Below are 15,677 nucleotides of genomic sequence, written 5' to 3' on the forward strand. Positions count from 1 at the left end.
CATCAACTACCAATAATACTTTATAACACAAAACAAAAAACATCAACTTTGATTTTTCTTCATCTACTCCACTCTCCCTTCACATTTTTCCTCAAAATTCTTTAAAATCCCTCATAATTGTTACCAAAAAAATCTAGCAAATTAATTAAAATATAGTCATTGTAGTGAAAATGTTAATGGAGAAATATTCACGGTCTTATGAAGATGAGTTGATAAAAGAACTTCTTGATGATGAATCACCATTCTTTTTAGCACCTCAACATGACTCAACAACTTCTTCAAGTGATAATTATTATTCACTTGATGTAACAAAGAGCTCTATTTCTTCACTTTCCCCATGGCCTAACAATATTCATGTTGATGTAGAGAGTGGTTTGTCTATGACAAGTAATGGAGTACTTCAATCTCATGATGCTAGGTTTGAATTTTCTCTCTTGATGCTTTTAGTTTTATAAGTTCTATACACTGACAGTGTAAAAAAATTATTTATGTTCGATCTCTATAATAAGCATTACTTATTTGCTTTCTCATCCGCATTGGAAAGTTTCACTTTTGGAAGATAAAGTCTTCCTACTAAATGTGATTTTTTCCAAGATTTCGAACTTGAATTCTTTGAATAAGAATAAGAATATATGAAGGGAACTCTGACCTGCTATAACATGTTAAATTACTCTAAGAGTGTAAACAAAATTTACATAACTTATGTTCTTTAGACTAGTTAACTTTTTCTTGTTCTTTTTGTATACTATATTAGAGCAAATATTGTCTTGTTCTTTTTGTTTTCCTTTGCAATGAAATTGAATTTTGTTCATATTAATGCAGGAATTTAGGGTTGGGAAGAGGGTTAGACATGATGATGAATAAGCATGAGGCTCATGAGGCTAAATATACATTGAGAATACAGAGTTGTGGTAATGCAATGGCTGATGATGGTTATAAGTGGAGAAAATATGGCCAAAAATCCATCAAGAATAGCCCATATCCAAGGTATAATATATATGCTCATATATACCTATTTAATTTTTGCCTCATTTTAGTCATTTTTGGTTTTGAAGTTCAATTATTTTTGTCAGCCTTCATCTATTTTTGTTTGAACTTCAATCTTACATGCATGAACTTCGAACAAAAATGAATGAAGTCGGGCAAAAACAGTTCAATGTCAAACTATGTACATTAAGGAAAAAGTTGACCAAGATTCAAATAAAAATGACCGAAATGAGAAAACATGACTAATCATCAGCGGTCAACCATATGAAACTTTAGACATGTGCCTAAAATTATGTCAAAACCTACTTCAGACACTGTATATCTGAAGTGAATACATATATAATCTTTTTGTTTAAACAGGATAAAAATTAAATGACAGCGTCAAAATCGGATATTCATACACCTCCACCCCCCAAAAAAAATATTATTTCTGTTGTTTTTTGATGTTATTGAATTGATTTCAACAGGAGCTACTACAAATGCACTAATCCAAGGTGTGGAGCCAAAAAACAAGTTGAGAGGTCCAGTGATGAGCCCAACACTTTCATAATAACTTATGAAGGCCTTCATCTACATTTTGCTTACCCATTTATCACTCTTGATCCACCTCAATCTCTTAATCAGTCCAATAAAAAGCCCAAAGTAACAAATTCAAAAGCCCATATCTATGAATCTGAAAACACAAGTGAAGTTGATGAAAGCCCAATACTTGTCAACCCAGGCCCAATTGTTGAACTTGAACAAGGATTGGGCCTTGATAAAATGGGCTCACAAGGATTGGGCTTTGATGAAATGGGCTCACAAGGGTTACTTGAAGATATGGTTCCATTAATGGTTAGAAACCCATCTATTATTAAGCCCACAAACTCATATTCTTCATCTTGCTCTTACTCATCTCCACCAACTTCTCCTTCATTTTCTTGGTCAAATAATTAGTGTTTTTTTTTTACTAGTAAATTATTGTATGTATGATATTTATAGACTATATATTGTTGTAGGAAAATAATTATATGGTGATTTTTAGCTAAATAAATTGTGGGTGAAAACCTTGTAAAATTCGTTACTTGGACTCACTTGTCCTAAATCAATAGAAAAAAAGATTTTCACACGGTACAATTGCTCATCAAAATAAGATTTTGTTAAATGTATATTTGTTAAAAACATATAAATGATAGTATACAATATATACATATTTAGTGTATATATTTTTTTACAAATTGACTAATGGATATAGTTGTTTTGGCTGAGCAGACAAATACTATCAAAACAAACGTCAATAAGAAAAGTATAATTTCACTTCCCCATCATCACAAATTGCAATAGTTATGTTCTTCCTCCCTTCAAAGATCCATCAATGATAGCCAATAGATTTTTAAAAAAAGGGATAATCACGAATTCGAATTATTCGATCATCTACTTTTCAAAATATGTACAAAGTATATAGGTTGTGTATAATGATAAAGTTAGAAATTTTACAAAAAGTGATCAAATTTGGAATAATAAATACATTTAACCTCTATACACCACATAATCTTTCGACAAAGAGTATGGATCAAACCATCCTTAGCCTAATGTGGGTTCGCCCATGGTTGTGTATACTTCATACTAAATATATATATTATACACATGATATATCTATTTACATATATACACTAAAATAATGTGTATATTATGATATTTCAGTCATGTTGGTAAACTGGTTGGCCGAGCAATATATATCCGTAACTTTCCCTACAAAAATTGGGCCCAAATGCATCCACCTTTCATGTCCATCAACTTTTAGCCCATAGATACAAAAATTGGGCCCGAATAAGTCCAGCTTCCATCATTGGACCTCATTACAAACTTGTGGCCTATCCTGCAACCACATAGAAAAAAAAACTCCAATGACCAAATTACCCCTAAACACCTACCAAACTATTCCTTCCGTTCTAATTAATGTGACACATTTCGAATTTCGAGATTCAAACAGTTCTACCTCTTAACGTAAATTTTTCATATATCTTTTAAATATTTTGAATTGTCAATTATTGTGACCCATAGTACTTTCTACTTAATTTATAAATATATAAATTTTATTTCAAAAAAATTAAAGATTTCATTCGCAAAATTCCGCAAAACCTAAACTGTTTGACTCTTAAAAACACCAAAGTAATTTCCCTTCCAAGGTCAAATAAGTAAATTCACGTAGTAACCATGGCATTCCTTTCCCGGTTTTCCCTGTTACCCAAAGTTCTCTGATTCTGCAATTTCTTCGACCTAAACAATAGCTCCAAATGCAAAAAATCTTATAAATCTGTGAAAATTAAACTTTGTTTTGCTAATTTCTCGTCGATATTAACAATCGATTTACCTTAAAGGATCCGTTTTTCAGAATCGATTTCTAAGGATTTGAAATTGTTGAAAAGGAAATTCATGTTAAGGAAATCACCAAAAATATGATGCTTTCACGTATTAGCCGCTCCATATCTAAGGCTTCTCGTTCCAGCATTCACAAAGTAAGCTCTCTGTTCATGTATTAATGTTATTGATGAAGGTGTTTTTTTTTTTTTTTTTTGGAAATTGATAATTTTGTGATTGTTTATCGTTATGTTTAGGGTGTTGGATATGGAGTGAGGTCGGCGGTGTTGGATGAAGTGGCAACCGGCGGCGCGTGCATTACACGCGTTGATGGCGGGATAGGGTTTGTGAGAACGTATTTGACGTTGATTGGAGGTGGAAGGAAAGGTTTGAGTAAGGCGTATTTGTCGGAGCTCGATTCGGTTTTGGCAAGCCCTAGGCTTAGGAGGTTTTTCTGTAGCGAAGGGCCAAAGAGAAGAAGTGAGAATTGATTGAATAATTGAGCTTTTTGATGAAGTATAGATTTTTGTTTGGTTTTCAATGCTTATTTGTTGAATGTTGTGTTTTTGTAGACTATGAGAATTATTATCCAAAGAACAAGATAGAAATTCCCAAAGCAAATAATAATCAAAAGGCCGAGTCGGGCAAAGGTATGATAGTGCATTGCTTTATGTGTTTTGGTAAATGCATGGATTATGTTTAAACCAACAACTAGGCGTCAATCTCAGTTGAAGTCGCCTATATTGATCCCCTGTAGCCATTCTGCTTCATTTTGAAGTTCTAATTGTGTATTGATGATACAGCACGGAGATGCAATTTATGTAAGAAATTGGTTGTAGAATTATATGAAAAATATATAGGAGAAACAAATGTTCTCCTGTTTAAAGCTTTATTTCTGGGTTGTGTACAATGAGCATTCTTGCTTTGGTTTGTGTTGTTGCAGAGGAAGGTTCAGGTGAGCAAGGAAATCCTCAGGAGAACTTCATTAAGCTAAACTACAATATACTAGCACCCTTATTATTTATTGGGTTTATTCTGTCATCTATCCTCATGTCTCCTCGAGAGCAGCAGGAGGTTAGTGCTTAAACAGAGTTTTTTTCTCCCATGTCGATCTTGTCGTTCCAGCTCCCCCCTAACCCCTCAGGCCCTCACCCACACAATATGCACCCACACACACAAAAAAAAAACCTTTTGCTTTTTACTAGAAGTGGATGAGTTTAGGGCCTGTAAGAAGAATCGATCTTAAACATTTCAATATATATGTGAAGACCAATTTTACCTCTACATTAATTGTAATGGAAACAAAAACACAGTCAGTCACCTGTAAGATAATTAGTCACTTGGATAGAGGATGTTAAATGTACGGCAGCAATAGCACTTTTTTACCTTTCCATATATATATATATATAAAATCCCCTTTTATGACTATAGAACATTTGCAGTTAAATTTCCACAATTAATATGATTTTTCTTGTTTAATTTGATGAGTCGTAAAGGAAAATGATTAGGAATGGACGACTTTGTTAGGTTGAGTCATTACACGGGAACATTTAGATACCGGATAGTAATATGGAGAGTCGTAACCTTTTCTAGATATTGGATTGTTGGTCTAATTGTTAAAAGGAAAACAATTTTCCAGTCTGCAATTATTGCATTTATATGTCTTATTTACTATTTGGAGAGTGAAAGGTTATTCTCATTGACCATACTTTTTCCTAATACTTCCAAAATATTTGAATTGTTAACTATTGTGATTTATAGTACTTTTTATTTGCTTCTAATATGTAAAAAAAATTGAAAAAGAAAATTCTATGTCCGAATACAACACCGAACATTAGCTAGTTTGATCCTCGTCCTCCAAATCAAGCTACATAAATTGAAATGGAAGGAGTAACAATTATGGAAGACTTGATCATGTTTTCCATTATGGTCTTTTTGGTAATATTAAAACTTGGGTTCTTATATGATACATAGGCTTTATGTTCCTATTTCATATTACTATCTGTTTTTTATGTTAACATATCCAAATTCGGTTGTTGTCTAGCGTAGAGTTTATAACATATGTCAGAACAAGTATTGTTTCTATTATCCTATTGACGACAAGTTTTGGCATGAGGTAATGGCCCTGCGTCGCACTAGCTTGTAAGTTTCCTACTTGTTGAATGAGCATAGAAGAATCAGAATGAATCTAGGTGCTTATTCTACTTCATACAACCATTCACCACTTTCCTAGAGCTCACTTCTATTGCTGATATGTTCTTACTCAAACATATATTTATTTTTTTGATGATGAGGGAAACCCGCAGCCGCTACCCTTTGGGTGCGCACAGGGTAAAACCCCCGCTCCTATGCAATAGCTCGCAAACCACATAGGAGAGGTAACCCGTTCTAGGCAAGCCCGGTGCGACGAGCTCGACCCAGAAGGCAAACCCCTTGCTTTCGCTGGCAAGGGGTTTCGAACTTGAGACCTCCAACATGGAAGTCCCAAGCCCAAACCACTCGGCCACCCCGAAGGGTTTAGTCAAACATATATTTTGATGAAGAGTCTCTCTTAGTATAACGATATAACTGTGAATTTATGAAACCATGCGACTTTTTCCATATATGTATTGTTTAACTGATGAGATGAGTAAAACTGGTGCGAATATAATTAAAGGGGCAGTTATCTTATCTTCAGTTATTGGTTGTCTTCTGTAACTTGCTTCTCTTTCTTCTCACAGCAACTTTCCCAAATGTACATTTTCAGATTAGCTTCCAAGAGTTCAAAAACAAGCTACTTGAAGCTGGTCTTGTTGATAGGATTGTTGTGACTAACAAATCTGTAGCCAAAGTTTATGTGAGAAGCTCTGCACCTGGTCCTGATCAAATTGGTGACGACGCTGTTCAAGGTCCTGTAGCTGGTAGAAATGATAGAAGAAATACGAGCCAGTACAAATATTACTTTAACATTGGGAGTGTCGAGTCATTCGAGGAGAAGCTTGAAGAAGCACAGGAGGCATTAAGAATAGATCCTCATAATTATGTTCCTGTTACATATGTTGATGAACTGAATTGGTTCCAAGAAGTGATGAGGTTTGGTCCAACAGTGTTGCTTCTTGCTGTCCTTTATTTTATGGGACGTAGAGTGCAGGGTGGGATGGGTGTTGGAGGCCCTGGTGGAAAAGGTGGTCGTGGAATATTTAACATTGGCAAAGCGCATTTCACAAAGATGGATAAAAATGCCAAGAATAAGGTGAGTCTAAGTTTCTAACCATACACGTTTCAAACTTGGGTGCAGATTCAGAAGTATTGATAGTGTTTTTAAAATCTATATCTTCATGCCATGATATTTCATGATTAATTCTTGGAAAGTCTGTTGACATGTCCTTGGTACAGGTCTTCTTTAAAGATGTGGCTGGATGTGATGAGGCAAAGCAAGAAATCATGGAGTTCGTCCACTTCCTTAAAAACCCAAAGAAATATGAGCTGTTGGGAGCCAAAATTCCGAAGGGTGCTCTTCTAGTGGGTCCTCCTGGGACTGGGAAGACACTTCTGGCCAAAGCTACAGCAGGAGAGTCTGGTGTACCTTTTCTCTCTATTTCTGGATCAGATTTTATGGAGATGTTTGTTGGCGTTGGACCAGCCAGAGTTAGGAGCTTATTTCAGGAGGCAAGGCAGTGTGCACCTAGTATAATTTTCATTGATGAGATTGATGCCATTGGTCGAGCAAGAGGACGAGGTGGCTTTTCAGGAGGACATGATGAACGTGAAAGCACTTTAAATCAACTGCTTGTTGAAATGGACGGTTTTGCCACCACATCTGGCGTGGTTATACTTGCTGGCACAAATAGACCTGATATATTAGACAAAGCCTTGTTAAGACCTGGTCGATTTGATCGTCAAATTACCATAGACAAACCAGACATAAAAGGCCGTGATCAGATATTCAGGATCTATTTGAGCAAGTTGAAACTTGACCATGAGGCATCCTTTTATTCCCAGAGGCTTGCTGCTCTAACACCAGGATTTGCTGGAGCAGACATTGCAAATGTTTGTAATGAAGCTGCTTTAATTGCCGCAAGGAATGAGAGCACAATAATTACAATGCAACATTTTGAGTCAGCCATAGATAGGGTAATTGGTGGTCTTGAGAAGAAGAATAAGGTATCCAATCCTCAGCTTTTCCCTTTCATTATCTACTTTTCATTGATATGTAGCACATTTTCAATACTAGACATTTCATATAATGGCTTTGTTCTGGATCTTGGTTATGGAATACATTGTTTTCAGCTTGAAATGTTTAGATTTATGTAACTCATCGCCGAAATAAAAAGGAAGAGAGAGAAGTGCATGGATTTACGTATGCTTACTATTTCTGAATTTAAAAAGAGAAAAAATTGCTGGGGATATTATGTGATTTACTAATATCTTAATCTTATTGCCTCTCCCATGACTTTCCAGACCAACCAGCCCGGATCTACCACTCAGTTGCTACGGGAAAACATATATAATTGTGATTAGGGCATTATCAGGGGATGTTTTTATTACTTTCTTGGAAGGAAGTGGTATTATGATAGAAAAATCCTACAAGCGTTTGAGCTGATTATAAATTTGGAATTTCTCTGTTTTCTTTAGTACTAGGCAAGTATGTCTTTTGCTTCTCTTCCTCTCTTTTTTTTTTGTGTGGGTGAGGTGGGGGTTGGTTGGAGGTTATGAATATTCAATGAAGTATTTAACCTGATAAAAAATGATGTTGTAATTGTCAAGAAGCTTATGGTCATTGGGTGCAAAATACTCTTCTAAAGGCCAGGCCTGAAACTCCTTGTAGCAGGTGGAAAATTTAGTTTTCTTTTTTTTGGGTGGGAAGGATCCAATATACCCATTCAGTATTGTAAGAATAGCCGCTTTTATTACAGTGTCCCAAGTCAGTAACCACTGGAGTGACCATTTGTTGAATATCCTGTCAGCCAAATTCTTTTGGCGGGCATCATAGATTCAAGATATTCAATGTAAGAACTCTTTCTGTAGGGGTTTGAGTTGGAAGCTGTGGTGACCGTTTGGTCCTTCGCTGCTACATCCAGGGATATCCATAAAGTTTTCTTGGAGAGTTTTGTTTTGGTTATTGATCACTTTTTATATGTTTAAGAAGTAACATTATGGAGAGTATTTGAAGTGAGAGTAGCTCTTGGTATACTCCACTTCAACACCACTATAACTGCTTCTTGTTGACTTGATATGAGTATGGAACAAACTTGGCATGGAGAGGGTGGTGGGCAAAGATTGACCTTTCTGTACATTTTCTTTTCTATCTCTCTTTTTGTCAGTTTTATTAAAAAAGGAATTTGGGTGGACGTGCACTTTGGGGAAGTATGATGTGGCTAGTGTTAGAAATTTCTGGTCCAAGGTTGAGTTGTGAAGTTTGAAGGGTAAACAATTTCTTTTGTTTCGGAATACATTACATCTCAAAGCTTTCCTGTGTGCTTTCTGCAGGTCATAAGCAAGCTAGAGAGGCGGACAGTTGCCTATCATGAATCTGGTCATGCTGTTGCTGGATGGTTTTTGGAACATGCAGAACCATTACTAAAAGTGACAATTGTTCCTCGGGGTACGGCAGCCTTGGGATTTGCTCAGTATGTTCCTAATGAAAATCTTCTAATGACTAAGGAACAGCTATTTGATGTGACATGCATGACTCTTGGAGGTCGAGCTGCTGAGCAGGTGAATATATAGGGAAAACAAATATTATCTTGCTTTCTTATTTTTCCCTGTAGATGGCCTTATAACTTGTTTGGCCAAACTTCTAAAATCAGCTTATTTTGAAAAGCGTTTTTTCCAAAAGTGCTTCTATAAAAAGTACTTATTTTCTCCCAAAAGTTTGGCCAAACACCTCACTTCAATAAGCACTTTTTTGAAAAACTAAGCACTTTTGACACCTCTCAAAAGCTTGGCCAAATAGGCTCTTGGGCACCTTAGTTCAACCGGTGTCATCCAACACTGCTTCGTCGAAAAATATTACTACCTAAATACCTATATAAATAATATGCTAAAACAAAAACAATATAGTTGACCTTACTTAACAACCTGTTTCTTTAGGCTACTGGCCAAGCACTTTATTTCCGGAAGCTAGGTCTAGGGTCGAGTCCAACTCTGACATGTCATTGTGTAAGATTTTTGGGCATCTGTATCTGTATTAAAGAGAAGAACAAAATATAGGTTGTGTGGTTTCAAACCAGTGCTTCTCTAGAGTAAAAATAACTGAAAACTACTGAGCAGAAGCTCCTCCCAATATAGAAAAAGAACTAATTAGTATTTTCAGAAGTTGTTATGAAGAAATGTCAGAAAAATAAAATTCTGTTGAGGTGGTAATAGGTGATTGAATTGTGTTTATTAATCTAGGCATCAGCTACACTTGTGACCCCCTAAGACTTCCTCACCACGTTCTGCTAATCTAGGCATCAGCTATGCTTGTTATTCTTTTTGCTTTTCTTTATCTTTCCCCCTAATATAAGGTTAGTTAGTAGCAGGTGAATATCTTATGACTTGAGTAGAATGTGAATTATCTCAGGTGAACTAAACTAGGCGAGTTCCACAGTTCTGCTTAAATACATTTTGGGCTTAAAGTTGTGCAACACATCTTTTGTTCTTTATTCTTAAAAGGACATCTTTAGGCGTAGTATTAAAGAAGGTATCTTCTTGCCGAAGACCTAACTTTTGCAGATCAGTAAATGTAAATTTAAAGGGGCCTGTATGTCTTATGATGTATGATAAGTTTGTCTTTTATATTATATGCTTTCTAACCTCAACAATAGTAACTCAGGATATGATGGGCTCTGATTTGAGTGAATTTTATAGGATAAACTTATTAGTATATTGTCTGAGAAGATTTAGTACCCCAGTGTACATGAAGAATTTGGTTTTTTAAATGCCAATCTGCAGCATCACTTTTCTACCATCATAGCAGCTTGGCTTTTCTTACCTTTTTCTTATTTGTGAATAAGATACCTGAAGTGTTGTCATTTGGATTTCATTTGTTGACTAGGTTTTGATTGGGAGGATCTCGACTGGTGCCCAAAATGATTTGGAGAAAGTCACCAAAATGACATATGCCCAAGTAGCAGTCTATGGTTTCAGTGACAAGGTTGGTCTTCTTTCTTTCCCACAAAGAGACGATGGATTTGAGATGTCAAAGCCTTACAGTAGCAAGACAGCAGCAATTATCGACACTGAAGTAAGAGAATGGGTCTCCAAGGCATATGAACGCACTGTGCAACTTATAGAGAAGCACAAAGAACATGTAGCACAGATTGCAGAATTACTACTTGAGAAAGAGGTCCTTCATCAAGAAGATTTGGTTCGGGTATTGGGTGAACGCCCATTCAAGAGTCTCGAGCCCACAAACTATGATATATTCAAGCAAGGATTCGAAGAAGAGAACAAAGAAAGAAAAGATAACCCCGAAAATAAGACTGTAGAAGATAACGGATCACCACCGGTCGTACCTGAGGTTGTTCCATTGTAGTTGTTGGTTGGTGCTTTGTAAATGATAAGGTGGTGTAGTTGCTCTCTGGATATTCACTTTCACTTCTTTTTAGAAAAGAGTTGTAGAAGATAGAAAAAAACACATCTTGATATTAATAACACAGAAATCCATTTCTCATTTTGTGCACCCCATGAAATCACAAAGAAAAAGATGAGGTGAAAGAAATACTGTAATCTAATTGTATCAGGTTTGCTTACAGTTTTTCCCTTGCTAAACTCTTATATGCACATATTTTTGAAATTAACTTTTTATTACTTAATTTATCTAATTCACTTCAATTTGAATCAACTATTCCATGTCACTTAGTCATCTCTGCCTCGCTGCGGGTCAGCACCTTCGAAAGAAACGGAGGACTTCATTCAGTGACCCCGCGATCGCCCTTTGAACGATCAGAATAAGGTAAAGCTTGAAGATAAGTTTTGTACTCAATTAATTTCTCAGTCCCTCTAGTCGGGTGGGCGCCGACCGGTAAGATTGTCTTCAATTTTTTGAAATGTTTAATGCTCAAACTAATTAGATTATCAAAGAGTTAAATTTTTTTTAAAATGTTGTCTTAACGTTGAATGTCTTCTAAGGGTAACAATTCCTATAATTGTAATTAAAAGTAGGGGAAAAGGATAAATATACCCTCGAACTTTGATAAATGGTACGTCTATATCCTTCGTTATACTTTTCGTCCGTCTCAGCCCTTGTCGTCCAATAATCGGTGCACATTTACCCCTCCCACTAACAACACCCTCTTTGTGTACACGTGGCGAAAACCTAAGCCACTACCCGGTTGACCAATTCTTTTAATCCAAATCCGAAGAACCCACCCCATAACCCAATAAATTCACCCGATTTGTGGGTAAAATATACTCTCTAAAATCTAAAGAAAAGACTCAAATCCTAAGTCATTTTTGTTCATCTCACAAATCCTAACCTAGTTCATCAGATTTTAGAGAGTTCATCGGTGCAATTGCTGCCTCAAATGCAGGCGATTTCTTAGAAACACACATCAGTGTATCATTTTGTCCAGCCTCGTCCTTAAATGCAGTCGAAGGGTTAGAGGATTCATAAGCTAAAGTTGGATGTCTGCTGCTACTGCTTGTGGTGCCCAGATGCGAAAGTTGATGCCTGTTTTTGTTGCTTTTGTTAGTGGAGGTGTTAATGAATTGGAGTCTTTTTCGGCAAATTTTACTAATTATTGAGTTTAATTTTCCTAATTATTGAGTGTAAATTTTACTAATTATTGAGTTTAAAATCTAAAGAAAAGACCCAAATTTTAAATTTTAGAAGGTATATTTTACCCACAAATTGGGTGGGTTTATTGGGTTATGGGGGCGGATTCTTAGAATTTGGGTTTAAAAAGTTGGTCAACCGGGTAGTGGCTTAGGATTTCACCACGTGTACACAAAGAGGGTGCCGTTAGTGGGAGGGGCAAATGTGCACCGATTATTGGACAGCAAGGGTTGAGACGGACGAAAAGTATAACGGAGGGTATAGACATACCATTTATCAAAGTTCGAGGGTATATTTGTCCTTTTTTCCCTTAAAAGTATTATGAAATATTATATATGTAAAAAAGAAAATGATACTCTAATTGGAATATTCAATGAAGTGCTTAATTTTATTTTTAAAAACTTTTAGAATAATTTTGATAGTTTAGTTAACAATTGATTTTATTGAAAATTTCAAAATGATAATCAATAAAAGAGATTTAAACATTTGTGTTGTTATGTAACGCACAATAATTTATATATGTTTATTATTTTTCTTACAAAATATTACAAGAAATGTTATACTGTTCATTAAAAAGAAAAATTAATTATTAAATTATAATCAATTACAATATTTTTTTAAGCATTTATGAGAATAATATATCAATTAAATAAATAAAGGTAAATCCCTCTTCTAAAATTTGATTTTAGGTCATCCATTCTATTGAGTCGCCTCTGTTCCCAAGGTTGCATAAATTTAGTCTACCAGACAAAATGTGGCTGCGGAAATCTAGTTTACCACGCTTCTGATTGCAGTGCGTTATTTCTAACTGTTTCCAATGTAGTAAAGCTACGCTGTGTATTTATCTTTGTTGTTAGGGGTGTTTTCATGGAATTGCCTTGGCATCGTGTGTAGATTGATATATTGAGGGATACCAATCAATTGTTTTCTATTCATAAAATGCATACAACTTCGATTGCTGATTCAATGATTTTTTATCCTTATTATCTTGTTAAGTAGTGATTAACTGATCATGTTATTACAAACGGTTTAATCCTATATGTAAGTTACACAGATAATTAGTTCATCTTTGGGTGTGGGTGCAATGAGTTCGGCTCCGATAAAGTTAAATGAGCGATTTGACTTGAATTTAGACGGATTAAAATAATTTTTGAATCATTAAATTGGTGAGTCATCAACTCACTCAAAATTACTATTACTAGAGTGGATAGGTTCAAAATAATCTAATCTATAAATCATAAGCTGACGTTGTTGAACTCAAACCATTTTTAATTTCTTTTCCTTATAATTTAGTTAACTGCTATATTGCTATTTAGGCTAATATATTTAGAGAATTTTTATTGTATTGCAACTCTATCAAAATAATAGTTGATACAATATAAATATTCTATACATAACTAGTGTATTCTTTTGTATATATATCTGGTGAGTGACTGAAAATATTTTTGTGAGCGACTAAATGTATAATTATACCTATATTTAGCTCATGTGCCCCAAACTTATCCATCATCATCGTATCATCATTTCATGAACTAATCTTATAGTCTCTTCTTATAGTCTCTGATCATATTATAAAGGGAAAAATGACAAATATACCTCCGAACTATCGTAATCCGTCATACTATTGGGACATTGATGCCCCTTCCATCTAAAAACTAGAGCATATATGCCCTTCACTCTAATGGAAGATAAATAGGGACACGTGACACAATCTTATCCGTCGATCCGATATTTAATCAGCGGATAAGACTATGACACGTGTATGTCCGTTAGTATAAAGGGTATATATGCTCTAGTTTTTGGACGACGGGGGCATCAATGTCCTAAAAGTATGACGAAGGGTATCTGCATACCATTTACGATAGTTTGGGGGTATATTTATCCTTTTTCCCTATTATAAATCACATATCCCTATATAGAAAGGCAAGAATGTCAAAGATTAGGCTAGAGCCTAGAAGATTAATAGGTAGCCGAATATTACTTTTGTTATTTCATTTAATTTATATTTTTATTATTTTGCCGTCATATTTTCTTGCTACTATGCTTACATATGTCCTACCTTTTTTAAACTCCACATGTAAAATTACGATGAATATATTGTATACTCATTATGAAGTACATAAATAAAGAGAAGAGGGAAGTGTTTTAACACTTGGTGTGTATAGCTGATGCCATGTCAAGGTTTTTATTTATTATTATACAAATATAGAAGTGGGACTTTTAGATGTGGCAATGTATTTATCTACAGTCATCATCATTTTCCTTGCAATAGTGGCAACCAAAGTAACTGTTAAATCAGTGAGGATCCATGGCATATAAAAGAAGAGTAAAGAATACTAATACTATATGTCTTTTTCCTTGGACCCTTTACCTCACATAATACAAATAATAATAATAAACAGATTCTATGGTTCTCAAAACTCTGCACTTCAGGTTTTTTTTTTTTCCGTCCGGTATTTGGTATTTGGTTTTTGTTTTGAGGTCAGACTGATTTGGATTTGTGTCGAAAACTCTTACATTGGAGGAAGGGGGAGAAATTTCACGATGGGTGTCTACGTACTAAAGTGAACCTGCTCTTCTTAAAAAAAACAGAAAAAAAAAACTACTACTATAAGTTTGCGTGTCTTTGCAAAAATAAAAAGAGCCCTAAAACCACTGCACTACATCATATTGTTGTGTCAAGGGTGTCCAGAATATGTTATCTAATCACTTTGTTTATCATTTTACTTGTATATACGGTATAATTTTCCGACGAAGAGTGTCCAATTGGACACCCTGACATGACATGAGTGTAGCTAAGCCATGCTAAAAACATGTATTTTAGAGGAAATTCGTCAAAACTCCCACTTTAAAGAAAGAGAGGGATAAAATGCTCCTTAATAAAGGTGTCACAATATCTAAGATCCGAACCTATGATTTTTGATTGAAAATTCACATTTTTTTAAGTAGTGATAATAATATGCCCTTTATATGAAGTGGTTAAAGTTGTTTTAAAAAAAGGGAAAAGGGTCTGATATACCCCTCAACTTTTGCTATTTGGAGCTGATATGCCCCTCGTTATGAAAGTGGCTCATATATACCCTTACCGTTATACAAACGGCTCACATATACCCCTACCATTACAAAATAAGCTCACATATACCCTTCATTTAACGGAAGTGAAAAAATTAATTTTAAACTTATATTTTTGACTTATAATTTTTTTTAAAATCATTTAGGGGTATATAGGATTCTTCTAGCAAAGTTCAAGGTATATTTCAATATTTTTCATACATAAATTATTTTTTGACTTCTTTGATTTTCATTATTTTAGTTTCTTATTCTTATTTTATTTTTTTCTTTCATTCCTTAGTGTAAAAGAAAAAATTTAAAACTATTTTTTTTGTGGTTATATTTTAATTTAAAACAGTTTTTTTTTTTTTGTCTATATTGCAATTTAATTTTTGTATTTGAAGAAAAAAATTGGTCATATCTATAATAAGTTTTACAAGAATATTAGTGAAACATAAATAAATTTGACCATCAAAATAATAAATCTAAATTAGTCATTAAAACAAAAAAAAGTAAAACAAAAAAAAATGTTTGAGGAGGATTAAATATACTCATATGG

At 34.6% G+C, this 15,677-nt stretch overlaps 2 protein-coding genes and 1 non-coding gene across 3 annotated transcripts; 2 read left to right on the forward strand and 1 right to left on the reverse strand.

Annotated features, from left to right (window-relative positions):
* Positions 1-42: 42 nt before the first annotated feature.
* LOC102581815 (probable WRKY transcription factor 49) lies at positions 43-2,082 on the forward strand. The gene is made up of 3 exons (XM_015306060.1): positions 43-418; positions 823-987; positions 1,455-2,082. The coding sequence occupies exons 1-3, from the start codon at positions 171-173 to the stop codon at positions 1,921-1,923; spliced, it is 882 nt and encodes a 293-aa protein (XP_015161546.1). The 5' UTR covers positions 43-170; the 3' UTR covers positions 1,924-2,082.
* Positions 2,083-3,180: 1,098 nt separating this feature from the next.
* Positions 3,181-10,975, forward strand: LOC102599433 (ATP-dependent zinc metalloprotease FTSH 10, mitochondrial). The gene is made up of 8 exons (XM_006340952.2): positions 3,181-3,485; positions 3,585-3,807; positions 3,900-3,977; positions 4,271-4,401; positions 6,074-6,559; positions 6,703-7,470; positions 8,797-9,024; positions 10,346-10,975. The coding sequence occupies exons 1-8, from the start codon at positions 3,426-3,428 to the stop codon at positions 10,823-10,825; spliced, it is 2,454 nt and encodes an 817-aa protein (XP_006341014.1). The 5' UTR covers positions 3,181-3,425; the 3' UTR covers positions 10,826-10,975.
* Positions 5,705-5,756, reverse strand: MIR7985 (microRNA MIR7985). The gene has a single exon (NR_130350.1). It is a non-coding gene; the product is annotated as a microRNA MIR7985 (primary transcript).
* Positions 10,976-15,677: the final 4,702 nt, after the last annotated feature.

The sequence above is a fragment of the Solanum tuberosum genome, unplaced genomic scaffold, assembly GCF_000226075.1.
Source record: "Solanum tuberosum cultivar DM 1-3 516 R44 unplaced genomic scaffold, SolTub_3.0 scf00021, whole genome shotgun sequence".
Taxonomy (NCBI): Eukaryota; Viridiplantae; Streptophyta; class Magnoliopsida; order Solanales; family Solanaceae; genus Solanum; species Solanum tuberosum.

Coding starts and splice junctions, on each gene's coding strand:
- LOC102599433 (XM_006340952.2), top strand. CDS start 3,426: ATGATGCTTTCACGTATTAGCCGCTCCATATCTAAGGCTTCTCGTTCC. Junction 4,402..6,073: donor CTCCTCGAGAGCAGCAGGAG/GTTAGTGCTTAA, acceptor GTACATTTTCAG/ATTAGCTTCCAAGAGTTCAA. Junction 6,560..6,702: donor ATAAAAATGCCAAGAATAAG/GTGAGTCTAAGT, acceptor TCCTTGGTACAG/GTCTTCTTTAAAGATGTGGC.
- LOC102581815 (XM_015306060.1), top strand. CDS start 171: ATGTTAATGGAGAAATATTCACGGTCTTATGAAGATGAGTTGATAAAA. Junction 419..822: donor CTTCAATCTCATGATGCTAG/GTTTGAATTTTC, acceptor ATATTAATGCAG/GAATTTAGGGTTGGGAAGAG. Junction 988..1,454: donor AAGAATAGCCCATATCCAAG/GTATAATATATA, acceptor TGATTTCAACAG/GAGCTACTACAAATGCACTA.